This window comes from Tupaia chinensis, unplaced genomic scaffold, assembly GCF_000334495.1.
Source record: "Tupaia chinensis unplaced genomic scaffold, TupChi_1.0 Scaffold000048_1, whole genome shotgun sequence".
Classification (NCBI taxonomy): Eukaryota; Metazoa; Chordata; class Mammalia; order Scandentia; family Tupaiidae; genus Tupaia; species Tupaia belangeri.
In genome coordinates, this window is record NW_006159506.1 from 6,295,541 (window position 1) to 6,320,956 (window position 25,416).

The 25,416-nt window shown below is 43.4% G+C and overlaps 3 protein-coding genes and 1 non-coding gene across 8 annotated transcripts in view; 2 read left to right on the forward strand and 2 right to left on the reverse strand.

Annotated features, from left to right (window-relative positions):
• CAGE1 (cancer antigen 1) overlaps positions 1-19,238 on the forward strand; it is a 34,576-nt gene extending 15,338 nt beyond the window's left edge. The window contains exons 5-13 of one of the 3 annotated variants that reach the window (XM_006141232.3): positions 719-868; positions 3,414-3,524; positions 6,250-6,330; positions 6,908-7,015; positions 12,812-12,916; positions 14,508-14,578; positions 15,578-15,646; positions 17,908-17,947; positions 19,074-19,238. In XM_006141232.3, coding sequence (XP_006141294.1) covers positions 719-868; positions 3,414-3,524; positions 6,250-6,330; positions 6,908-7,015; positions 12,812-12,916; positions 14,508-14,578; positions 15,578-15,646; positions 17,908-17,947; positions 19,074-19,088 — 750 coding nt within the window. In that variant the 3' untranslated portion in view covers positions 19,089-19,238. Of the gene's footprint in view, positions 1-718; positions 869-3,413; positions 3,525-6,249; positions 6,331-6,907; positions 7,016-12,811; positions 12,917-14,507; positions 14,579-15,577; positions 15,647-17,907; positions 18,145-19,073 lie in introns of those variants that run through there. The other 2 variants (XM_006141230.3, XM_027774923.1) reach the window with 2 other exon arrangements.
• Positions 1-23,141, reverse strand: part of RIOK1 (RIO kinase 1) — a 70,480-nt gene extending 47,339 nt beyond the window's left edge. Inside the window, exons 1-3 of the mRNA XM_006141234.3 lie at positions 23,008-23,141; positions 22,180-22,293; positions 12,629-12,690 (exon numbers count right to left, since the gene is read on the reverse strand). The gene's annotated coding sequence lies outside the window, so the exon portion shown is untranslated. The remainder of the gene's footprint in view (positions 1-12,628; positions 12,691-22,179; positions 22,294-23,007) is intronic.
• LOC114009307 (U6 spliceosomal RNA) lies at positions 21,500-21,607 on the reverse strand. Its single transcript, XR_003550752.1, has one exon. It is a non-coding gene; the product is annotated as a U6 spliceosomal RNA (small nuclear RNA).
• A 30-nt stretch (positions 23,142-23,171) lies between the features above and the next one.
• SSR1 (signal sequence receptor subunit 1) overlaps positions 23,172-25,416 on the forward strand; it is a 32,567-nt gene continuing 30,322 nt past the window's right edge. Inside the window, exon 1 of one of the 3 annotated variants that reach the window (XM_027774927.1) lies at positions 23,172-23,365. In XM_027774927.1, coding sequence (XP_027630728.1) covers positions 23,287-23,365 — 79 coding nt within the window. In that variant the 5' untranslated portion in view covers positions 23,172-23,286. The remainder of the gene's footprint in view (positions 23,366-25,416) is intronic. The other 2 variants (XM_006141229.3, XM_006141228.3) reach the window with 2 other exon arrangements.

The following is a 25,416-nucleotide window of genomic DNA, read 5'->3' on the forward strand; positions in this document are numbered from 1 at the left end:
GGAAAGAGGTGTGTCTCAAGCCTCCAGGTCCAGGACTTGAACCATGTAGTCAGCTATGTGGGGTCTGGTTGCCTTAACCACAGCCATGGAGTCAGCACAGTCCCACTTCTTTTTTTCACCACTTTTTAATTTTCAAAAGTATGGTTATCTTTATTAAAAATCATTCATATTGATACACAATGGATTTATTGTTCATTAAATGAATTTGTAAGTAAATGTTTAAAAATATTTTCCATTATAATTTCTGGTGCAATAAATATTTATAGCTATTGATATAATTCACATAAACAAAAGGTTTTGGGGTCCTCAGTAATTTTTTTGATATTATTTTTGTCATAGGGCATGTGCACTCACCAGAGAGAGACAGAAATAGAGAGAGGGATAGTGACCGATCACCCCTCAAGTGATGCTGCAATTCCTTCTCCTCCATTTTCCTCTTGGGATTCTGGAAACACACACATTTGCACAGCATGTTTTTCTAGTTGCTGGGTCTGGGACTTGAACTACAGAGTCGGCCATGTGGGATCCAGTGTCTTAACCACAACAGTACCTGCTAACCCCCTCAATAACTTCTAAGAGTATAAAGGGGTCTTGAGGTAAAAAGTTTGAGAACCCCTACTCAAGGTTTTTAAGAGTGGTATTTTATTCTATATTTTACTTAAAAGGTAATTCAGATTCTTTGTCTTTGTTGTGACAAATCGGAATTGTGTGCATGTAGGATACAAAGATGATACATTCTAATTTGTTCCTGAGTTGCCCACCTTGTGAAGAAGAGAACCCGAATCCCCCAGATATGAAGAGAACTTCTCAGTTGGCTTCCAAATTTCACACACTTCTGGCTCTGATGATAGGACTTCTCACATGCCAGGTAATAAACAAAATTCAGATTTTTTAGTAGAAGAACTTCCCAAAAGAATCAGTGAAAGTTGACAGAATTAAGTCATGAAAAGAAAAAATAGAAGACAAAATATAGATCATTTCTTAGTCTGCTATCGTATTGTTATAAAAATAGGACATAAAATTGCCTTCAGGCTACGTGTGTTTGTTTATTTTGTTTGTTTTTGAGCATTTTTTGCACATAGGCTTGCCAGAGTGGTTCAGGATTTGAACATGGTTGGCCATGGGGGAGTCCAGTGCCTTACTCACCGTTCCACCTGCTAACTCCAATGTCTTTTTTTTTTTAATTTTATTTGTCGTTATTATTTTTTATTTTATTTTATCTTATTTTGAAGTTGACCAGAGGGAGACAGAGAGAAGGAAAGTGAGAAAGCAAGCTGCCAGGTACGAGACTCAAACCATGGTCAGCCAAGTGGGAGTTGAGCTGCCTTAGCCACCACCCCACCTGCCGGCCCCAACCAATGTCTTTGTTTTTTATCATCTCATATTATGAGTTAAGTATGTCTTATTTTAAATGCTTGGAACCAGAGTGTTTTGGTTTTCAGTTGGGGGAGTGGTGGAATATGTGCACATACATAATGAACCATCTTGTAGACAGGACCCAAGTCTAAACTTGAAATTAATTTATGTTTCATAAATACTCATAGCCCGCAGGACCAGCAGATGGTGTAAGGGTTATATCTCTGGACTTCCACCTAGTTGACCATGGTTCAAGTCCTGGACCTGACGGCTTAAAACTCATGCGAGGTGTGTGTGCATGCATGCCCAACATCCCGAGAGGAGAATGGAGGAGAAGGGATTGTGGCGTGGCCATCCTCCCTGGGGAGAGCTTTCCTGTCTCCTATATCTCTGTCTCTCTGGCAAGCACATATGTTCCATAACAAAAATCTCTCAAAAAAGAAAGAAAAGAAAAAGGACATCAAGTGTACCCCATCATTTAGTACCTCTGCATTTCAGAGCAGTAGTCTCAGACCCTGGGTCCTTGTGATTAGTGAACACATTAATGAGCTGTTTCCCTATTCTAAAAAATAACATTAGAGTGTGTGGGAGGAGAGGGTGCTGTCAAGGTTAGTACAATGAAAGATAAAGTTAGTGTCAGATGGGTTCAAATCCTGGCTTTTCCGTCTGGCGTTGTGACTTGACCAAATAATTTAACCTGGCTTGTCCTCGGTTTTCTCATCTTAGGGAAGGGAGATGATACTTGTGCTGCCCTGGGAGGTGATGAGCTCTCTACCTCATGAGAAAATGTGAGAGGTCTTTAAAAAGTTCATGCAGGGAACCAGCAGTTAGCGTAATGGCTATGTCGCTGGACTCCCACGTAGTCGACCGCGGTTCGTGTCCCGGACCCGGTGGCTTAAAACTCACGCCGGGCGCGTGTGCGTGCGTGCCCAAGATCCCGAGAGGAGAATGGAGGAGAAGGGATTGCGACGTGACCATCCCCCCTGGGGGGTGATTTCTTGCTTTCTGTCTCTGTGTCTCTCTCTGTCTGTCTGGCGAGTGCACGTGCCCTACAGTGAAAATCTCTCCAAAAAAGAAAAAAAAAAGTTCATGCAAAATGTATACTGGAAAAAAACAACTGTGCATGATTTCATATATTTTTTAACTTTCTTTATTTTTTAATTTGGCCAGAGAGGGACAAAGTGAGAGAGAGAAGGAGAAAGTGAGAAATAACCAGTTAGGCAGGGGAAGGAGGGCCATGTGAATATGTAGGCATGCATAGTTTTTAACACGAGTATTAGCTTCCCAAAAATTATACTAAAATAATCTACCCCAGAAACAATTGATATACAAGTATGAATCAATATGAAGTGTTTTTTTTTTGGGGGGGGAGAGGTTTTTGCTATAGGGCGCGTGCGCTCACCAGAAAGACAGAGACAGAGAGACAGAGAGATAGAGAGCGAGAAATCACCCCCCAGGGGGATGGCCACACCGCAATCCCTTCTCCTCCATTCTCCTCTCAGGATCTTGGGCAAGCACGCACACACGTCCAGTGTGAGTTTAAGCCACTGGGTTTGAGACTCGAACCGCGGTTGGCTACATGGGAGTTCAGCAACATAGCCATACGCTAACTGCTGGTCCCAATATGAAGTCTTTTCATACTGACCCTTTCTTAGGCATCTTGTGAAGAGCGATTCTTTTTTTTTTAGGTCTTTACCATAGGCACATGCACTTCACTGGAGAGAGACTGAGACAGAGAAAGGGAAAGACAGAAATTCCCCTCTGCAGGGATGGCCACACTGCAATCCTCCTTAATGCCCCCTTTGGGATTTTGGACATCCGTGCACATGTGCCCACCTTGAGTTTCTGGCTACCAGGTCTGGGGCTTGAACCGTGGTCAGTCATGTGGGAGTCTAGCACCTTAGCCACTTGTTGGCCCCAGGAGTGGTTGATTTTATGTCCTTTGTTTTTTTGGCCACTTACTTTGGGAGGGGAATTTATTTCAGTGGTGTTTTTCCTTCTTCCTTTCAGCTTTACTGAAAACCTTTTAACCTAGTTTCCCAAACTATTGCCCTTAGGATATCAACAATCCTGATGCCGAACATTTCAAAGAAAATGAGAAAGTCAGTGATATAATGCTGCAAAAATTGAAGAGCTTCCATCTTCAAAAGAAAAATTTAGATGAAGAGGTATTATATTCTGCATTCTAAAAATTGTATCATATCTAGTGAAAAAAAAATGAAAGAAAAGGGTGATACAGAAATAACTCCCAAAATTTGAATTCTTTCAACCATTGTTTTTGGGGATCAGATTAGCTTTATTATGCCCTCCATAGGGAGATATAATGTTCAACATTTGAGTCGTTGACTTGTTATAAAAACTTAGTATTGGAAAATCTTATTTAAAAAAAAATCATAAGGGTTATTTTCTCACTTTTGCCTGGCACTGATTCATAAAGAATAGTATTTTTTTTTAAAGTTTATTTATTTTCTCCATGAGCAAGAGAAATACAGAGGTGGAGAAGCACACTCAAAGGGTCCCCTTGCCTTGATGCCCCCCGGGCTCGGCTAGCCCCGGATCATGGGTACACACAAACCCAGCGTACTGAGGAAGGTCGCTGAATGTAAACCCAGAAGGTCCCCATGTGGGTCGGCCTTGCAGGGTGTGGCATTACTGCTCTGCCTGCCATCTAATCCCCCAGCACAGTGTATGTTGTCATGCCTCTACTGATTTCAAACTTTATCACTTGAAATAATGAATACATTGATGACAAATCATTTTATTTTCTATCTGAGAAAAGACTAAGGGCAGAGACTCCTGGTGCTATTTTGATTACAATTTAGTGTGGTGGAATATAGTCTGAGGAATAAAATTAATAGAGTAAGTTAAAAATGGTACCATTTTTCATCTGAAAGGAATAGGAAGGGCGTGAGTTATAAGCCGCTGGGTCCTGAACTAGAAATGTGGTCAACTATGCGGGAGTCCAGCGACATAACCATTTCACCATCTGCTGGTCCCTCATCCAAGTTTTTTTCTCTATTTTAAAGATGAGAAAATGTTCATAATAAAAAACATTATGTGCAGCACATTTCACCTCACTGATATTTAAAGAAGTTTGAATATTTAATGTTAAGATTTATTATTACAAGGTCAGGGAGGGGTTAAGGCACTGGACTCCCACATGGCTGACCACGGTTCAAGTCTGAGACCCAGACTTTCCCTCTCTCTTCCTCTAGCAAAATTAAAATAATAATAATAATGATAATGAATAAAATTAAATAGTATTTTTTTAAATAGTTATACCAAAGAAACAAATGAATGAGTAAATAATTATAATTTATATCCAAAGTTGAGTATTTTTATATCTTTAAAGAAGAACTTCATGGGCCAAAAATGGCACAGAGGTAGAACGTAACACCCTTCAAGGCTGACCACTGGGTTCGCGTCCAGAGAGTTCCCCGAGTACACTGGGCACATGTGCTCGATACCCAGGGCTGGCTGAAGCCGGGGGAGTTTGGGGGTTATGGCATGGGTACCCTGTGGGGGATGCTGTTTCTCTCTCTGTCTCACTCCCTGTCACTCTTGCATCTGGAAGAAGTAAATTAATAAACTTAAGAAGAGGAAGAAGAATTCTAATAGCCTCTGACAATAACCATGATAGAAAATTAGTACAAGATTTGTAGAGACTCCACAGTCTCGGTTTGATGATTGACTCAAGAACTCACAGGACTTCCATACACGTGTGCTCATAGCCATGATTTACCGCAGCCAAAGGATACAAAGCAAAGCGGGACCAGCAGTTAGCATAATGGCTATGTCACTGGACTCCCACATAGTGGACCGCGGTTCGAGTCCCAGACCCAGTGGCTTAAACTCACACTGGGTGCATGTGCGTCCATGCCCAAGATCCCGAGAGGAGAATGGAGGAGAAGGGATTGCGGTGTGACCATCCCCCCTGGGGGGGGTGATTTCTCGCCTTCTATCTCTCTGTCTCTCTGTCTGGCGAGCGCACGCACCCTATAGCAAAAATCTCTCAAAAAAAAAAAAAAAGAATACAAAGCAAAGCCAGCCAAGGAAAGGCACATGGGTGTGGGTGGAAGGGAATGAGACTTGGGCTTCTAAGGGCATCTGGGGAGGCTCACAGGACACGCTTCATCCCGCCAGCGAGGAGTCGTGAGCACGGGCTGATGTGTTGTCTCTCAGGGCTGCTCTTTCAGGACCCAGGGCCCAGGACTTGAACTGGCAGTGGTTGACATATGCACCCTCCGCCTAGCACATACCAATATTCCAGAACCCCCGATAGAAAGCAGGTGCCCAAGTTAAAGCACACACTTTGTTTTGCTTTATCTTTTTTTCTTTTTTTTTAAGAGATTTTTGCTATAGGGACTTGTGCTCACCAGAGAGACAGAGACAGAAAGCAAGAAATCACCCCTCCTGGGAGATGGCCATGCAGCAATTCCTTCTCCTCCGTTCTCTTTTCGGGACTTTGGGCACACATATACATGTGCTCAGTGTGAGTTTCAAGCCACCGGGTCCGGGACTCAAACTACAGGTGACTACATGAGAGTCCAGTGACGTAAGCATTACACTGTCTGCTGGTCCCAAACCATGCACTTTGGACAAATAAGTTAGGCACAGCAAGCCATTCGTATCAGAACGACAAAAGCCCTCCTGCACGCAGTTCAGGTCGCCAGATGCCAGTCGAGGAGCAGCCTTGCTAACAGACCCGCTAAGCCTGGCAGGCCTGGGCCTTCTGGGCAGACTCTTTTCCTCACAAGAGCTATAAAAGCAGTGTCTCTTTTTGGAGACCAGAGATTGGACTGTGCATGGTTTGATGATTATATTATAGATGATAAAGAATGTAATTTATATTTCCTTTCTATGAAATGTAAAATGCTCTTTTTTTTTTTTTAGTTACTAAAACATAAGGAGAGAATCGCAACCTTCAGAAAGTTAATTGCCAGTGAAAAAGCAGGTCAGGAGCCCATCCTTGAGGTGAGTGTAACATTTACTGTGTATTTCCTCTAACATTCAAAAAGGTCATTTCAATGATTTATTTTCTTTTGATACATTTGTTGAAGGCCTTCCATTTCTAACTTCTATAGTTCTGTGATTCCACCCACTGATGATCTCTTTGATCTTTAAATTAATGAAGTATTTATTGTTAAATGTTTGAAGGCACGTGAGAGTATTGAAAGTGAGCACAAATAGGGGTCAGCAGGTGGCGTGGTGGTTAAGGCGCTGGGTTACCACATGGCTGACCATGGTCTGAGTCCCAGATCCAGCGGCTTGTAAAAATACTCTGGGCACGTGTGTGTGTGTGTGTGTTGTGTGTGTGTGTGTGTGTGTGTGTGTGTGTGCACGCACCCAAAATTCCAAGAGGAGAATGAAGGAGAGTGATTGCAGTATGGCCACCTCTACCCCCTAAACCCGGGGGGAGGTGATTTCTCACTTTCCCTGTCTCTGTCTCTGGTGAGCACACACATGCCCTATGGCAAAAAATTTAAAAATAAATAAATAAATAAATATAAGGAAAAAGAAAGAAAGTGAGCGGAAATATATTTAATCTCAGGTCACAGATTTTGATTCAAGTGAAGTCAAGAATGTTGAAAATGTACCTATCTTATTGGGAGACAAACTGGATAAATACCACAGTCTGAACGAGGAGCTTGATTTCTTGGTAAGAAAGACATTCTGTTACCTTGCTATCATTTTATGCACACAATTTTACTAAAAAGTGTAAGAAATCATCAGCTTTGAAAAATCTCACTCATTAAAATGGTCACAGATGGCACTGTTCACCCACCATAAGTGGTATTATTCACTAACCAAAGTACAAAACGAAAGTTGCGTTTTTGAGTTTGGGAATTTTCAATATTGTCCCACGCTGGCTTCCATGTAGAGGAATCAGGTTTCTTTCTTTCAAAGTGGGGAAATGTAAGAACAGGCGCTGCTTTTCATAGTGGACAAAGCGCATTCATATTGTTGAATGTGCTGGGTAATAGCCGTACACAGCCATGACTAAGGGGTGTTTTGTCTAGGGACCAGCGGGTGGTGTAATGGTTACATCACTGGACTCCCACGTAGTCAACTGCGGTTTGAGTCCTGGACACAGTGGCTTTAAACTCACGCCAGGTGTGTGTGCGTGCGTGCCCAAAATCCTGAGAGGAAAATGGAAAATAGCATGTCTAGTTTACTTCAGATGGCATGTAATTATAAAGGCAGATAAGACAGGAGAAATTGAAAATATGATCTAGATAGCTTCAGAGCAGTTTAACAATCAGTTGGATTTCAATCTAATGGCAAAATATAAATCCAGTTGATTTTTTTTAATTATGTAATTTATTATTATTATTTTTTAATTTGCAAGAAAGTATGTTTACTCATCAGAGAGAGATAGAAAGTGGGAAAGCAAGCTGCCTGGTCCAGGACGTGAACCATGGTTGGCCATGTGCCAGTGCTTTAACCATGTGGGGACATGTGGCCAACTGTGGTTCAAGTCCCAAACCTGGTGACTTGAAACTCATGCCAGGTGCATGTGTGTGTGTGTGCCCAAAATCCTGAAAGGAATATGTAGGAGAAGAGATTGTGGCATGGCCATCCTCCTGGAGGCGGGGGGATTTCTCTCTCTCTGTCTCTCCAGCAAGTACACGTGCTCTATAGCAAAAATCTCTCTTAAAAAAAAATGTGAAAGTTGGGGTGTGGTGGTGCCTGCCCTATGGCAAAAAAAAGGTGAAAGTCATTTTTAGCATTGTTATTTAGTGGAAAATTTTCCATAGTTTTTCTTCTATAATGGCTTTAAAAATTAAGGTAGGGCCAGCAGGTGGCGTGGTAATGGCACTGGACTCCCACATGGCTTACCACGGTTCAAGTCCTGGATCTGGCTGCTTACTTTCTCACTTTCCCTCTCTCTCGCTCACTCTGTCCCTCTCTGGTCAAATCAAAATAAGTAAATAAATAAAGTTAAATAAAATAATTCTTTAGGGAGAAAAAAGGAAATTAAAGTAACTGCTAAGGGAACTTGCAAGTACCCTTTCTTGATCGTTTAATCCCACTTTTAAAAACATATTTTTAGTTTTTAATGATTTAGTTCAGAACTTGTAATACATTAAGCTGACCCTTTTTTTTTTTTTTGAGAGGTTTCTTTGCTATAGGGCGCATGCGCTCGCCAGACAGAGAGAGACAGAGAGACGGAAAGCGAGAAATCACCCCCAGGGCGGATGGCTACGCTGCAATCCCTTCTCCTCCATTCTCCTCTCGAGATCTTGGGCATGCACGCACACGTGCCCGGCGTGAGTTTTAAGCCACCGGGTCCGGGACGTGAACTGCAGTCGACTACGTGGGAGTCCAGTGACATAGCCACTACACTAACTGCTGGTCCCCTTAAGCTGACCCTTTTTAAAATATGCAGCAATTTATGCAAGGGAGAATATTTGTCAATCCTGAAAATGCAGCATCAGTCAAATCACTGCTTTACTTCGGACAGGATCAAATAGATCTACGCACTGGTTTTACACGTAAAGACAGCAGTGAAGGTCAGGGCTGACAAATACTGTCTGCACCAGTAGGTGTTTAGTTATTGGCAAAGCTGTCTTACAATATAAAGTAGGAGGAAAGATGAAAACTCACTACAATTTCTGCTCATCTGTTCAAACTGCAGTCTAACCAGGATATCTGACGATTTGTCTATGGTACAACTCAGTTTTTGAGAATACTGGAGTGGGGGCCAGCAGGGGGTGTGGCAGTGAAGGCACTGGACTCCCACACGGGTAACCACGGTTCAAGTCCCAAACCTGGTGGCTTGAAAATCACATTGGGTATACCTGTATGCGTGCCCCAAATCCCAGCATAGCTATCCCCCTGGGGCATGAGTTGTCACTTTCCTTCTCCCTGTCTCTCTCTGTCTTTCTTCGATGAGTACATGTGCCCTATGACAAAAACAAAAACAAAAACAAAAGCAAAAGCAAAAAAAAAAAAAAAAAAAAATAGGAGGGTCAGGCCAGGAGCCTGCCTAACTGCTATGGTGGAGCCAGAGAACAATCTGGCACCTCAGGCAGACCCAGAAGGAAGGGAGGAAGCAGCCACGTGTCGCCACAGAAGGCCCCCAACACCTCTCTGTTCATCAGGAATGTCATGGAGGCCATCAGAAAATCTAATGCCATCCGCAGTAGCAGGCAAGTCCCCACAGTCTGAACCCACCTGTCAGCTAGAGTCTCAGCCAGCAAGACAAAAGGCACCTAAAGTTCAGGCACCAAGGAGTGAAGAGGGAGAGTGGACACAGGTGTGGAGACCTGGAAGGGGGGGCAGCAGATGACGTAATGATTATGTCGCCGCATTCCTTTGTAGTTGACGCAGTTGGAGTCCCGGACCCAGCCACTTAAAATTCACAGCGGGCGTGTGGACGTGTGTGTGTGTGTGTGTGTGTGTGTGTGTGTGTGTGTGTGTGTGCCCAAAATCCCAAGAGGAGAATGGAGGAAATGGGATTGTGGCGTGGCCATCTCCCAGGGAATGATTTCTTGCTTTCTGTCTCTCTTCCTCTCCAGTGAGCACACACACCCTAAAGCAAAAAACTCTCAAAACAAAAAACAAACAAACAAACAAACAAACAAAACAGACGGGAAAGAGGGGAAGTTTTTATCAATCAGAAGAGGAAGCCAACATCTTTCAAAGGGTTGAAAGTCAGCTTTCCAACATTACTAATAGTTCCAGAGTCAAAGCCAAGTCTGATTGTGTTGGTTCTCCATCTCTTACAAACTCCATTTTGCAAGCCTTAAAGAGTAAAAGTCAAGGTTCAAGATCAAGTGATTTTAGGACCAGCAGTTAGCGTAATGGCTATGTCGCTGAACTCCCATGATGTCAACCGTGGTTCAAGTCCCAGACCCAGTGGCTTAAACTCACGCTGGGCATGTGTGCGTGTGTGCCCAAGATCCCGAGAGGAGAATGGAGGAGAAGGGACTGTGGTGTGGCCATCCCCCCCTGGGGAGTGATTTCTCGCTTTCTGTCTGTGTTTCTCTCTGTCTTTCTGGCGAGCGTACGCACCTTATAGCAGAAAAAAAAGAAAAAGAAAGAAAGATCAAGTGATATTGAAAAAAAAGGTTTCTGCATGCTGATAGTTACAATGAAAAGCCTGATGGATCCTCTGTCTGAAAGAAGGGATGTTCTTACGTCCTTAACAGCTAGTCCTATTTGAAGACGTTCGAGATACTGAAGATGCTCTTCATAACCCCAGTAGGTGTGTATGTGGCTGTCAAAAAAAAAAAAAAAAAATAGGAGGGTCAGGCCAGGAGCCTGCCTAACTGCTATGGTGGAGCCAGAGAACAATCTGGCACCTCAGGCAGACCCAGAAGGAAGGGAGGAAGCAGCCACGTGTCGCCACAGAAGGCCCCCAACACCTCTCTGTTCATCAGGAATGTCATGGAGGCCATCAGAAAATCTAATGCCATCCGCAGTAGCAGGCAAGTCCCCACAGTCTGAACCCACCTGTCAGCTAGAGTCTCAGCCAGCAAGACAAAAGGCACCTAAAGTTCAGGCACCAAGGAGTGAAGAGGGAGAGTGGACACAGGTGTGGAGACCTGGAAGGGGGGGCAGCAGATGACGTAATGATTATGTCGCCGCATTCCTTTGTAGTTGACGCAGTTGGAGTCCCGGACCCAGCCACTTAAAATTCACAGCGGGCGTGTGGACGTGTGTGTGTGTGTGTGTGTGTGTGTGTGTGTGTGTGTGTGTGTGCCCAAAATCCCAAGAGGAGAATGGAGGAAATGGGATTGTGGCGTGGCCATCTCCCAGGGAATGATTTCTTGCTTTCTGTCTCTCTTCCTCTCCAGTGAGCACACACACCCTAAAGCAAAAAACTCTCAAAACAAAAAACAAACAAACAAACAAACAAACAAAACAGACGGGAAAGAGGGGAAGTTTTTATCAATCAGAAGAGGAAGCCAACATCTTTCAAAGGGTTGAAAGTCAGCTTTCCAACATTACTAATAGTTCCAGAGTCAAAGCCAAGTCTGATTGTGTTGGTTCTCCATCTCTTACAAACTCCATTTTGCAAGCCTTAAAGAGTAAAAGTCAAGGTTCAAGATCAAGTGATTTTAGGACCAGCAGTTAGCGTAATGGCTATGTCGCTGAACTCCCATGATGTCAACCGTGGTTCAAGTCCCAGACCCAGTGGCTTAAACTCACGCTGGGCATGTGTGCGTGTGTGCCCAAGATCCCGAGAGGAGAATGGAGGAGAAGGGACTGTGGTGTGGCCATCCCCCCCTGGGGAGTGATTTCTCGCTTTCTGTCTGTGTTTCTCTCTGTCTTTCTGGCGAGCGTACGCACCTTATAGCAGAAAAAAAAGAAAAAGAAAGAAAGATCAAGTGATATTGAAAAAAAAGGTTTCTGCATGCTGATAGTTACAATGAAAAGCCTGATGGATCCTCTGTCTGAAAGAAGGGATGTTCTTACGTCCTTAACAGCTAGTCCTATTTGAAGACGTTCGAGATACTGAAGATGCTCTTCATAACCCCAGTAGGTGTGTATGTGGCTGTCAAACTGAAATACAGTTTGCACAAGGTAATTGCAAAACACCAGGACAATTAAAATCAAGAGTGTCATCTTTGTTCTCCAAGTGATCAAAGGAGATAAAGAAGCCCCAGCCAAAGGAGAACTCAAAATAGAAGTTTTTGATGGGGAAGAAATGGGCATTCTGACAGCCTTATAGAAGGGCCAGCAGTTGACCAGCAGATGGTGTAATGGTTACATTGCTGGATTTCCACATAGTTAACTGCAGTTCAAATCCTGGAACCAGTGGCTTGAGGCTCACACCAGGCCCATGTGTACGCATGCCCAAAACCCTGAGAGGAGAATGGAGAAGGGATTGCATGTGGCCATCTTCCTGTCTCTCTCTGTATCTCCAGAGAGGGCATCTGCCCAATAGCAAAAATCTTGCTAGAAAAAAGAAGGGCAGAATCCTACTTGGTCGACAGCACCGGTGGCTTGGAAAATCATGCTGGGAGGATGTGCATGCATGCCCCAAATCCCAAGTAGAAGATGCAGAAGGGATTGAGGGATGGCTTTCCCCTCTGGGGAGCAATTTCTCACTTTCCCTCCCTTTCTCTCTGTCTCTGGTAAGCACGCATGCCTTATAGCAAAACTAAACAAAAGTTTATAGAGAATGTCAATCTTTCCTAACAATATTCATGAGGATCAGATTTTATATGTGGGCATGGGTGTTTGTGTGTATATATGAATATGGATCAGAATATGTACAAGCCTAACATTTACTGTAATTATATAGAGTATGTGGTATTACCTTGGACCGAAGAGAGATCTTATTTTTGTCTTCAGTGGCTGTACAAATCAACTAGTTTGTCACTGTCAGAAAAAGAGAGAATATTGCAATAAAGTATATCTTTGTTCTCTTTCGCTCTTAGTATCCATACATAGTTTTTGTGGCAGTGTCCGGGTTAGTATTTTTACTGGTGTTTCTCCATAGATCTCGAAATTGGGAAATCTTCTAGAGTCAGAAGACGACCACTGCAACAAACTCATTGAAGAAAATGACAGTTATCAGAGACATGTAGGCAACCTAATAAATAAGGTACACATTTTCTTACAGAAATAGTCACCTTTAACAAATACTATGCCCTTGGAGCAGCAGTTGGTCCAGCAGCTACGTCGCTGGACTCCCACGTAGTCGACTGCTGTTCAAGTTCCGGACCCAGTGACTTAAACGCATGCCAGGTGCGTGTGCGTGCAAATCCAAGATCCCAAGAAGAGAATGGAGGAGAGGGGATTGCAGCATGGCCATCCCTCCTGGGGGGTGATTTCTCGCTTTCTGTCTCCCTGTTTCTGTCTTTCTGGCGACCACATGTGCCCTATAGCAAAAACCTCTCAAAAAAGAAAAAAAATATATTGTGCTAGGGGCCAGCAGGTGGCGTGGTGATTAAAGGTGCTGGATTCCCACATGGCCAAGTACAGTTTGAGTCCTGGATCTGGCAGCTTGCTTTCTCACTTTCCCTTTCTCTCTTTCTCTTTCTGGTCAAATTAAAAAATAATAACAAATGGAATTAGATAAAAAAATAAGTAATTCTTTAAAAAAATACTATGCCAGATATTGAAATAATAGAATTTTGGAACTAGAAGGATGATGTAGCACATTTATACTGATCCTCTGTACTTCATAATGGGATTATAGAGCACTCCCACTAGTCTTTTATCTGGAAGCTAGCAGAGAGTACTGTGTGTATCAATCCATTCTGCCGTAGATGGCTTAAAGTCCTAGCATTGTTACATCCTTCCCAGGGTAATTATAAATCTTGACAATTTCGTGTTCTAGTTTATCTTCATAAAACTGCATTAACTTTATCCAAATGAACTATAATCCTTAGCTGGTAATGTGTGCCGCCTAGGCGGACAACCCGATTATTGGTAATTCACAGCAGTTGTCCATTTTTGGCACCTCTCTTTTTCTGCGGGAATGCTAAGGATATTGTCATCCTCTTTCTATTCATATTTTCAATCTCAAAATGTAAGGCAGATGTGTTGTCTGTTATAAACCTTTCATTGATGGGCATTAAATCAATGAACTTCAGCTTGGTGGTTAAGGCACTGAACTCCCACATGACTGGCTGCAGTTTGAGTCCTGCATCTGGTGGCTTAATCACACTGGGTGCATGTGCGTGCATGCCCAAAATCCCAGGAGGACAGTGGAGGAGCAGGGACTGTGCTGTGGCCATCCTCACTTGGGGGGTGATTATTCATTTTCTCTCTGTCAGCATGGGTCTTCAGTGAGCACACACACCCTATGGCAAAAACCTAAAAAGAAAGGAAAAAAAAAAGAAAAGAAAAAGATAAAAATTTTACAATTTACCAAAGAATCATTTGTTTTTTTTTTTTTTTTTTTGAGAGGTTTTTGCTATAGGGCGCAGGCGCTTGCCAGACAGACAGAGACATAGAGACAGAAAGCGAGAAATCACCCCCCAGGGGGGATGGTCACGCCGCAGTCCCTTCTCCTCCATTCTCCTCTCGGGATCTGGGGCATGCATGCACATGCGCCTGGCGTGAGTTTTTAAGCCACCGGGTCCGGGACGCGAATCGCGGTCGACTACGTGGGAGTCCAGTGACATAGCCATTATGCTAACCGCTGGTTCCCAACCAAAGAATCATTTCTTTAACTTATTTTTTTCAAGGTTACATCATATGAAGAAATTATTGAATGTGCTAATCAAAGGCTTGAAATATCTCACTCTGAGATTGCACAGTAAGTGAAAAAGAAACTTGGTGATCCTTAATTTTGTGAACATGTACTAATATCTTATTTTGCTCTGTAGTTTCTAAGTTCATTTTACCAGACTCCCAAAGAGAGGAAAAATGTGCAGTTTTATAAATTAAGACCATCTTCCATTAATGTCACCAGTCTGTTTAATATCTGGACTATTTGAACAGACTCAGCCAACAAGATTTTCATCTTCCTTTCTCAGAGCACCAACTGATTTTAAGTAGTGCTGAAGGAATGGGTGGGAATCATACAAAAATGTTAGAGGATGTTATCTTAGAATTCAAATAAAATAACCTTGCAATGCTTAGAACTTATTCATATAAAGTTAGTGAGCTACTTGGGACCAGCAGATGGTGTAATGGTTATGGCACTGGATTCCACGTAGTCAACCATGGTTTGAGTTCCAGACCCAGTAGATTGAAACTCATGCCAGGCACATGTGTGCCTCAAATCCTGAGAGGAGGATGGAGGAGAAGAGATTGCAGTGTGGCCATCCCCACACCCCCACCCCGCCCCGGGAGCTGATTTTTCACTTTCTGTCTCTTTCTGTCTCTCCAGTGACGGCATGCACCCTATAGCAAAAATCTCTCTCTAAAAAAAAAAGGAAAAAAGAAAAGTATAAAATACTGCTAAGAGAAAAGTTTGGTTTTTAACATGTTACTCCCAGGACCCTACTCATCCAGCGGGATCAGCTGTGTTCACTGCGTCAACAAATGCAATGACATCTAGATGCCACTTTGCACATTTGCTACTGTCTTCTCCCCTTTACCGCTGCTGGAAACTCTAAAGGGAAAAATGGATCAAATAATCTGAATTCCTAGGAAAGAATCCCAAGTTCCCATATGGCAAGATAGATGGACGATAGATAGATAACTAAGCTACCTTTTGAATTTAGTTACTTAAATCGTCCAACGAATCTAAGAAAACAGGAGTCTAGCAAAGTTCATCTTAGTCATAAAATTCAATTGTTTCTTCCTTTAGTTTGGAAGACAGAAATAGGCATTTAGAAGATTTAATTAGAAAGCCCAGAGAGAGAGTCAGAAAACCAAGGTAAGTTGCTCTTTCTCTTTAAAAATAATTATATATTTAATAAACGTGTGTGCGTATATACTAATACATTATAAATTTTTTAAAAACTTTTTTGCTCACGTCAATTTAAAATAAGATAAATTATGTGGAAGTGCTTGGTATTTTCTCTAGCATAGAACAACAGCTGCTTGATAAGTGTTTTTTGTAGGATTCGAATTGGCAAGTCACGGTCCCTTTCCTCATGGAATGTACAATCACCTCTAAGGAAGATACTGTGAAGACTATAAGCTAAGATTTGTCTAGAACAGAAGTGCCTATCCTGCTATGTATTTTATGACCATATTTTCTTACACTAAGATTAAATCTTTTTTTTTTTTTTTTTTTTAGAGAGGTTTTTGCTATAGGGCGTGTGCACTCGCCAGACAGAAAGCAAGAAATCATCTCCCAGGGGAATGGCCACACCGCAATCCCTTCTCCTCCATTCTCCTCTTGGGATCCTGGGCACGCATGCACACGCACCCAGCATGAGTTTAAGCCACCAGGTCCGGGACTTGAACCGTGGTCAACTACATGGGAGTCCAGCAACACAGCCATTACGCTAACTGCTGGTTCCCACTAAGGTCAAATCTCATAATCTTGTTTTAGAAGAGTCTCAGTATCTGATGCTATAAGGTATATACACAAACCCTGTGGGGTAGACTGAGAACATAGTAGGATGTCAAAATGACACTCTCCCTGACCCTGTCCCTCATGTGCTACTAAATCAGTTCCCAATTCCCAAAGCGAGAGTGAGTTTTCCCCATGGGCACAGTTTCTGAAAGAAGTTACTTCGAATGAGTCATTCCATGACTCCTATCCTTTGGTCAGAACCAAGATATAAAAAGTGTGAAGTCGGGAAGATTAGAGAAGAGGTCTCTTTGAACCCATCATGTCATGAGCGCTCATCTCCTGCAAGTAATTCTGCATCTTTTTGAAGCCATATGAAGAGTTTCCAGCACATCATGTAGAAAGCTTTGGAACGTGTTGCTAGAAGTTGGTAGACAGAGGACCACAACACACTCACACCTAAGAAAACTAAAGCAAGCTATGGCAGTGTGACAAAGGGGGTGTGTCTTGGTGACTGCTCTCCCGAGCAGGTCAGGACAAAGAGAGGGTGTGATAATTCCTTCAGAACCACGCAGGTGAGAGTTGAATTATTTTTGGCTCTGCCAGTGGCACCAGAAAGAAGGCAGCATGAAGAAACTGGAAAAGAACACCAGATTCTGGGGACCAATGAAGTAGTATCTAGTGACCACCCAAAAGAGAGACGCATCAGCTAAGGTCAGGGGAACAGCAGGACAGAGGTCAGTAGCAACGGCCAACTCCAGTGAGAAAGAATTGCTACCCCTAAAGGGAAATCCATTGTCTGATGTGCAGTAATGCCAACCACCGTGCCACCCAGTCTTGAAGCAAGAAAGAGTTTCACTGCATGGCTCACCAGCAAAGAGGCAGGCTGAGAGGATGGCCACACCGCAATCCCTTCTCCTCCATTCTCCTCTCGGAATTTTGGACACCCAGGCACACGTAACTGTGTTCTAAGCTGCTGGGTCCAGGATTCAAACCATGGTCAACAACTCTTTCACGTCCTGGAATGATTTCCCCATTTCCTGGAATTGACTGCGTATTTTGTCTTCCATCTCATTGAGTTTTGTCACTATGAATGTTCAGAATTCTTTTTCTGACACTTCTGTGTACCCCTGTATGCTGTCCATTCTTGGTGAGGGGCTGGCATGCTCAACTGGGGGAGAGTTTTCTCCTCGTTTTCTCATGTTTCTTCTAGAGCTCTACTGGGTTTTGGTCATCTGATGCAGTATTCACTTTTTCCTATTTATTAGAGTAGATTTTAAACTATTGGAAGAGGGAATTTCACTTTTGATTCCAATGTGTTTTTCTGTTGGGGGGCTGTCTCCCGCAGACCAGAGGAGTTAAAGGTACTTTCAGGTGCTTGGCTCCTCGCCCAGACTTTCAGCTCTTGATGAGGTGGGAGCAAGCTAAGGAGGTAGGACTTAGTGAAGAGGATCAAGCACAGCACCTGGGCTGCAGTGCCACAAGCTCCGAAGTTAGTCCCATGGTCTGAGGGTGCACTCAGCTAGGAGCCCCATTGAGCCCTAATTTTTAATTTCAATTTCATTTTTTCTATCAGCTTTTGAAATCCCCTCATACTCGTTCACCATGTTTACTGTTTTATTTCTCTTTCTTCCCTTCCTCCCCTTTTTACAGTGTTTTCTTTCTATTTCCTACAGACCAAGAAGATTAGAAAGTCATCCAAAGTCCCTGACGGTGGTAGGTCATCTTGATGGTCATTACAAGGAATGTTATGTTTCCATGTAATTTGACAATAATACAGAATTGAATATGCGTTCTTGAAGTTGCACTTCAGTAATGTTCAGTGTTGCCTTCCCCTCTGTCCTCAGAATAGAGCCCCTTCTGCCTCCCATCAGAATTTACCCTGTCATTGAAAACACATCACTCTGGGACCAGCAGTTAGCATAATGGCTATGTCGCTGGACTCCCACGTAGTCGACCACGGTTCGAGTCCTGGACCTGGTGGTTTAAGCTCACGCCAGGCGCATGTGCGTGCACTCGCCAGACAGAGACACAGAAAGCGATAAATCACCCCCCAGGGGGGATGGTCATGCCACAATCCCTTCTCCTCCATTCTCCTCTCGGGATCTTGGGCACACACGCACACACACCCGGTGTGAGTTTAAGCCACCAGATCTAGGACTTAAACCGCAGTCGACTACATGGGAGTTCAGCAACATAGCCATTACATTAACTGCTGGTCCCTGGCCCTCAGTTCGTAATTACACAGTGCAGTAAGTCCCTTCATGAGTTATTTAGCTTCTTGCTTCTGTTCCTTTTTCTATATTCTGCCAGCTAGCAACCAAACCAAGGAAGATGAAACTCAATGAATCTGTGTCTCATAGTGTTCCTTGGTGGGAGAATGGTTGAAATAAATAAAAAAAACATTAGCTAAAATATAGGATTAGTATTATCTGTGGAGTTCACCTCTATATAGGCATTTCTTGCATCCCTCTGTAATACAAAACCAGCTGTCAGGCCAACCGATGGCCAGGTAGTTGAGTGAGCTGGATCCCCCATGGCTCACTGCCCTGTTCAAGCCCCAGATCCAGTGACGTGAGGACACTGGATATTGTGCATGCATGCCCCAAATCTCAAATGAGAAATGGAGGAGAAGGGATTGCTGCACGACCACGCCCAATGGAGGGTGGCTTCTCACTTTCCCTTTCTCCTTCTGTCTGTCTCCTGTAAGTGCACATGCCCTCCGGCAAAAAAAAAAAAAAAAAAGAAATTTGGAAGAAAGAGAAAGAAATGTCTATCTAGGAGCTCTGTTACTCCCTTTCTTCCCCCTAAACTTATGAAACATTTTTCCTTTCATCTTTAGATGCCAGATACTTAGATTAAACAAGACTGAAGATACAACATGAATCCTTCTTGTCAACCACTCCAGGAAGAGTCCTTCCTAAGTATATTATCTAAGTTATGCCATACAAATTATCTATTAAAGTCCATATAAACAGTAAAGTTTTATATTCCAAAAAATGTGATTACTTTTATTCTAATTTCTTCCTGTAAACAATAAAACATATTCTACTTTAATAGAAACAGATGAATACAGTGGCTTCTTTTCCAAATACTCCAGAATATCACTCTCATATTTTCAGGGCTTTAGTGACACATAAAAATAGTTGCGAATTTCATTTCAACTTTTCATTTCCCCTGCAGGACATCCTTTTCCTCTCTTGTCAGGCAGGCTTTTCCTACTACTAACCAAATTTTTAAAAAATCTAACTCTGAATTTTGGAATTAAGCCACAGATGAAAGAGGAGGACTGGCTTCTTAAGAACTAACCCTTTGGAACCAGCAGTTAGCGTAATGGTTATATCTCTGGACTCCCATGTAGTCCACCGTGGTTCAAGTCCCAGACCTTGGTGGCTTAAAACTCACTCCTGGGTGCGTGTGCATGCATGTCCAAGATCCCGAGAGAAGAACAGAGGAGAAGGGATTGCGGCATGGCCATCCTCCTGGGAGGGAGGGTGATCTCTTGCTTTCTGTCTCTCCGTCTCTGTCTCTGCAGCAAGCGCATGAGCCCTACAGCAAAAAATCTCTAAAATAAATAAATAAATAAATAAAAAAGAACTAACCCTTTTCATTGCCACCTTCACAAAGTTTTAAGGAATAAGTTCTGACTTTAAATAAAGGAGCCAGATACAGCTGATTTTGTGAGATGCACCGTAAAAAACAAATGTACTGAACATAAATACTGCCCCTTTGACAAACCCCAGAATCAGGAGGAAAGTAAATATTAAAATATACTTTAAGGGGCCCCATAGTGGCACGGCAGCCAAAAACCACACTCTGCTAGGCAATCCCACGTGGGAAAGTTCCTGATTCAAGTCTGGATATCTCCTTGAGTAAGCCAGGCACACACCTGCCCGTGTTTGGGGCTGGCTGAAGGCTGGGGTGGGGGTCCACTGCAATGTCAGTACCCTGTCGGGGGTCTCTCTCTCTCTCTCTGTTTCTCATGGAGGAAATAAATACATACGCTTTCACACACACACACACACACACACACACACACACACACACAGCCCTTGCGCAGAAGATAAAAAATTATTTTAGTGCAACCAAGTTCGTTTTATATGTTAGTTAGGTGTAAATATAAGAGGAAAATATATGAAGAGTATACATCTGGACCCAAAGAAAGTACTAGATACATAAAGCTATTCTTTTCATTGTTATTTTTGTTGAGGAATTCTGTTCACTTTGTTGAGATCTTATGTGATTCTTTTTTTTTTAAGAGAGATTTTTGCTTTAGGGTGCATGCACTTCTCAGAGAGACAAAAAGCAAGAAATTACCCCCGAGGGGGAATGGCCATGCCACCATCCCTTCTCATTCTCCTCCTGGAATTTTGGGCATGCACGCACACGCACCTGGCATGAGATTTAAGTCACTGGGCCCAAGACTTCAACTGTGGTTGACTACATGGGAGTCCAGTGATGTAATCATTACGCCATGTGCTGGTCCCTGATTTTTCTGGAACAAAGCACAGGCAGAGCACAGCAGAAGGGTGCCCCCTACCCCAGGCAGGATCCCTAGGGGCAGCAGCCACAGCTGCCTTGGAAGACGCTCCAGGGCAGTGAGACCTTAAGCAGAACAGCATGAAGACTGAAGCCAGCCAGGAACGGAGTCTGAACCACCTGCCCCATTCAATTGCTGCTTCTGCCATTTGCTAGCTTTTTGCAACCCTGGGTCAATTATTATTTTTTTTAATTTCAATTGATTTATTTGCATTCATTCACTGTACATTACAGCATACAAAATGAGATTTTTCTATCCAGAGTACACTGTATATTGTCTCAATCAAGCACATCAACATACATGTTATTGTCAACAAATAATTTTCCATTTCTTGTTTCCTGTATGTTTTGCTTTTTTTCCCCCATCCTTGATTCCCTCTTAGCCTCTGCCAGCCATTTCCCACTCTCCTTCCCCACTGTCTCTGGTATCTATGTTTGCTTTGTATACTGTATTCCCCCCACACACACACATTTTATGGAATTACTAAAGATCTTAATCAATCTAAATAATTTCATAGCAAACACAGCTGATATATACATTTCCATGAACAAAAGTCTAACTTTAGACATCCTATAAAGTAGCACCTACCTGGGGCTATATATCTTACTGCAGTCATCTAATACCTTTTTTTTCTGAAACTTTTTTTTCTAACTTTATTTACATTCTTTCCCAAAGAATCATCACAGCATACAAATTCCCCATCCAGAATATACTGCATAGTGACCTAAAAAAATATGGAACGCTTCATGAATTTGCATGTCATCTTTACACAGGGGCCATGCTAATCTTCTCTGTATCATTCCAATTTTAGTATATGTGCTGCCCGAAGCGAGCACCTGGGTAAATTATTAACCTCTCTGTGTCCGTTCCCCCCGCCCCCCCAGTGAATAATATCCAGTTCAGGGGCTGGCAGTTGGCATGGTGGTTGGGGTGCTGGACTCCCACATGACTGACTGTGGTTCAATTCCCGGACCTAGCAGCATGCTTTCTTACTTTCACTTTTTTTTTCTCTCTCTAGTCAAATTGAAAAATAAAGGGAACCAGCAGTTGGCGTAATGGCTATGTCGCTGGATTCCCACGTAGTCAACCACGGTTCGTGTCCTAGACCCGGTGGCTTAAAACTCACGCCAGGCACGTGTGCGTGCGTGCCCAAGATCCCGAGAGGAGAATGGAGAAGGCGTTGCGGCGTGACCAGCCCCGCTGGGGGGTGATTTTTCGGTTTCTGTCTCTATGTCTCTCTCTGTTTGGCGAGCGCACGCGCCCTATAGTGAAAAAAAAAAAAAAACCTCCAAATAAATAAATAAATAAATAATAACAAATAAAATTAGATAACTAATTCTTTTTAAAAAATCAAGCTCATAGGTACGTTTAGAAGATGAAATGAGTTCATACAGGAAAGCATACTTACAAGGCCCAGTGATTGACAACAGTAAGCACCTAATAAGTGCCAGTTTATTCGTTCCATCATCTGTTGTGACAGCTCACACTGGCCCAGTCCAGCACTTCAGGGTACTCAGATTAGCTGCAACAAAAACCAGATTATTGCAGCCATCCAAAGTCCAAAATAGATGAGAAACTGAGGCATAGGGCATTTCTGTACTCACTACATAGTTACGAATGTGTACTGCATGCCAGGTGCTAGTCTAGGTGATCTATAACTCTGGAAGGTCACATAAGAATTTCAGATTTGCCATTACTTAAACTAAGGAAGTGAGTATGCATGCATGCCCAGCGTCATTTCCAAGCAGGGGAGTCCGAGACTTGAACAGCCATTGTTCACGTGGTATCCACTGCCTTAACCTCCATGCCACCTGCTGGCCTGTATTTTTTCACTTTTTAAAAAGATATTATTTTGGAGGACCAGCAGTTAGCGTAATGGCTATGTCGGTTAGTGTAATAGCTATGTCGCTGGACTCCCATGTAGTCGACCACGGTTTGAGTCCCAGCACGCCAGGCACATGTGTGTGCATGCCCAAGATCCCGAGAGGAGAATGGAGGAGAAGGGATTGCGGCATGGCCATCCCCCCTGGGGGGTGATTTCTCGCTTTCTGTCTGTCTCTCTGGCGAGAGCACGCGCCGCGTAGCAAAAGCCGCTCCAAAAAAAGAAAATTATTTTTATTTAACTGCGCTCTTTCCCCAGTGGCTTTCATCTTTAAATGCCCCATAGAGGCAGTTCATATTCCGTAAGTCACAGCGATTTAAAACGACACAAACACCTTTCCGCCGCGTGCCTCACCTGGCCTGTCACTCAAAGTGACCGCGGAGAGCGCTCCTTAATCCAGAGGGCGGAGCGCGCGGCTCAGCGCCGGCCGCCGGGCACAATCCCACCCCGCGGCCCGAGCAGCCACGTCGGCGGCGTCCCAACGTCCGGGGAGGGGCGTGGCCAAGGCCCGTGCGTACGACGTGCCCCGCCCCCGGCGCCCGGAGCCCGGATGAAGAGTAACGCCATTACGCCGGAGCAGCGGAGAGTACTCGCGGACGGGCGCTGGGCGCTGGGCACCGGAGCGGCCGCGCCATGAGACTCCTCCCCCGCCTCCTGCTGCTTCTCTTGCTCGTGTTCCCCGCCGCCGTCTTGCTCCGAGGCGGCCCCGGAGGTGAGGCGGGGGCTGATCGGGAAGGAGTCGCCTACCGCGGCAGGTTGGAACTGCTTTCGGATGCCTCCCGCGCCGCGCCGCCCCGCCCGCTCGCGCTCTGGGCTGACGTGTCCCTCCCTGCACGCCGAGGCCGCCTTCATTCATTCGCAGGCTCCCTCGTTTCTGCACCCCTGAGTGTCGGAGCGCCTCTTTCTCGAGTCCTCGGCATGCTCGACTAGCACCCGGCCCCTGGGTTAACCTTAAGGGAGGCTTGATTTTGCAGAAACTCCCGGTCCTCACCCGGGTGGTCCGCCCCCGACTCCCAGGCCCGCTGAATCCCTGCGGGATGTCGCCCTTCCTTCTACCCACTTTTCCTCCTTCCTTTTCTTGTAGCCCTTTTTGTTTGTTCGTGGAATCATTGTACCGTGCCGGGAAAAAAAAAAAAGTCTCCTTTGAGGTTTAAGTTTTGCATAGAGGCTTGTTATTACCAGCGGTTGACCCTAGTTGGAAAGTAACTTAGCAGAACGGCAAAAGGTGGAAAGTTGGTTTCTTTGCCCTGGTTTTATCAGGCACTTGCAGTTTTCTGATGTGCCATGTAGATTTCGTCTGATTAAGTCATCACTAGAATTCCTTTTCGTTCTCGTTTTTTCGGGAAGCCATGTGGCATACTGAAGGGTAGTGGTGGGTATTCAGGAGTTAATTTTGCAAAGGAAAATGAAGTGTAGGCTTCCGTTTAGTGGGTAGAAAAACCAAGCTGGGGAGTTAACCAAAACCGTTAAAGAAAGTCACTTGTAGGTTGGAAGAGAGGTTCTTTTCCTTTGAGCTGCTTGCTGGTTCTTATTAAGCTTTTTAAAGACAAATAGGCCGTCCTCCTTGTTTGGGACTTTCAACTACATTTTTCAGGTTTTGAAAACGTTGTCTTTTTTTTTTTTTTTTTTTTTTTTTTTTTTAGAAAACCTCAAGTATCTAAACTGAACTGAATATCTCGTAAATATGATTTTGTAACTTTTTTTTTTTGAGAAAATGCCTTATCCCCTTTTCCAATGAAAAACCGTTCATCTTTAGGCATAAAGTGGTTGTTGATTAGCATTAAAATAGTAAACCGAACTGTTCACTGAAATGTAAGGCTGAAAGGCCGCTGCGTCTTTGAAAGTTCTCAAATTGAAGTACAGCTTTAAATTACATGTGTCAGGCCTGGGTATTTTTCTCCCTGGTTTTTGAAAGTGACTCGTAAGTTAAGAGTGGACAATTTTAGTTTTTTCCAGCAAGCATAGGAAGCTGTTTTTTGGTTCATGATGCATACTCCAGTGTTCTGTAATGTTTTGCAGTAATCGCAACAGCTGATAAGTAAGAGTTGAAGGATGTGGAAAAGACTTAAAATGCATGATCTTTATAGTATGTTTTTTCTGGATATTGCATATGCGGCCCTTCCCACTTTTTTTTTTTTTTTTTTTTTGCCCTACTGAATTGCCACATCATCATTCTTTCTGAGAAACGTCTGACGAGTTGCTGGAATTTGGAAATTCTTCTGAGAGTCTTGCCTGCAATAGATTTGAAGTGCCTTCGATAGAGTACTTCTCTCTCTGAAATCGTGATTTATATGAGTTCTTTGCATTACAGTTGCACTTAGCTTTCGCTTTGTGATATTAAATGAGAGGGGAATAAACATGTATCTGAAAGCAGATTTGCAGCGTGTACAAACAGGAGTTTCTTCTCTCCCAACTCTGAAGCTCTTCGTAGATTTCACGTAATAGAAAGTGTTTTGTGCAAGCTAGTTTTTGCCATGAAAATGAGAAAGATATTTTTGTCTTGAAATGACATGCTATCTGGTGGTTTCTTGCCTAGGAATTAAGAATGCTGTTTTTTCTAGACCTGAGGGTGTGTGTGTGTGTGTGTGTGTGTGTTTTATATAGCTAATGACAGGGATTAAATTTAGGAGTTTCTTTCCTTTGCAACAGACTTATTTTCATTCATTGTTTAATATAAAGTGACTTGAAAGTTCTGTATTTGGGCTCCATGGCATTTTTAGGTTTTTTTTTTTTTTTTTTTTTTTTTTTTTTTTTCCCGCTAAC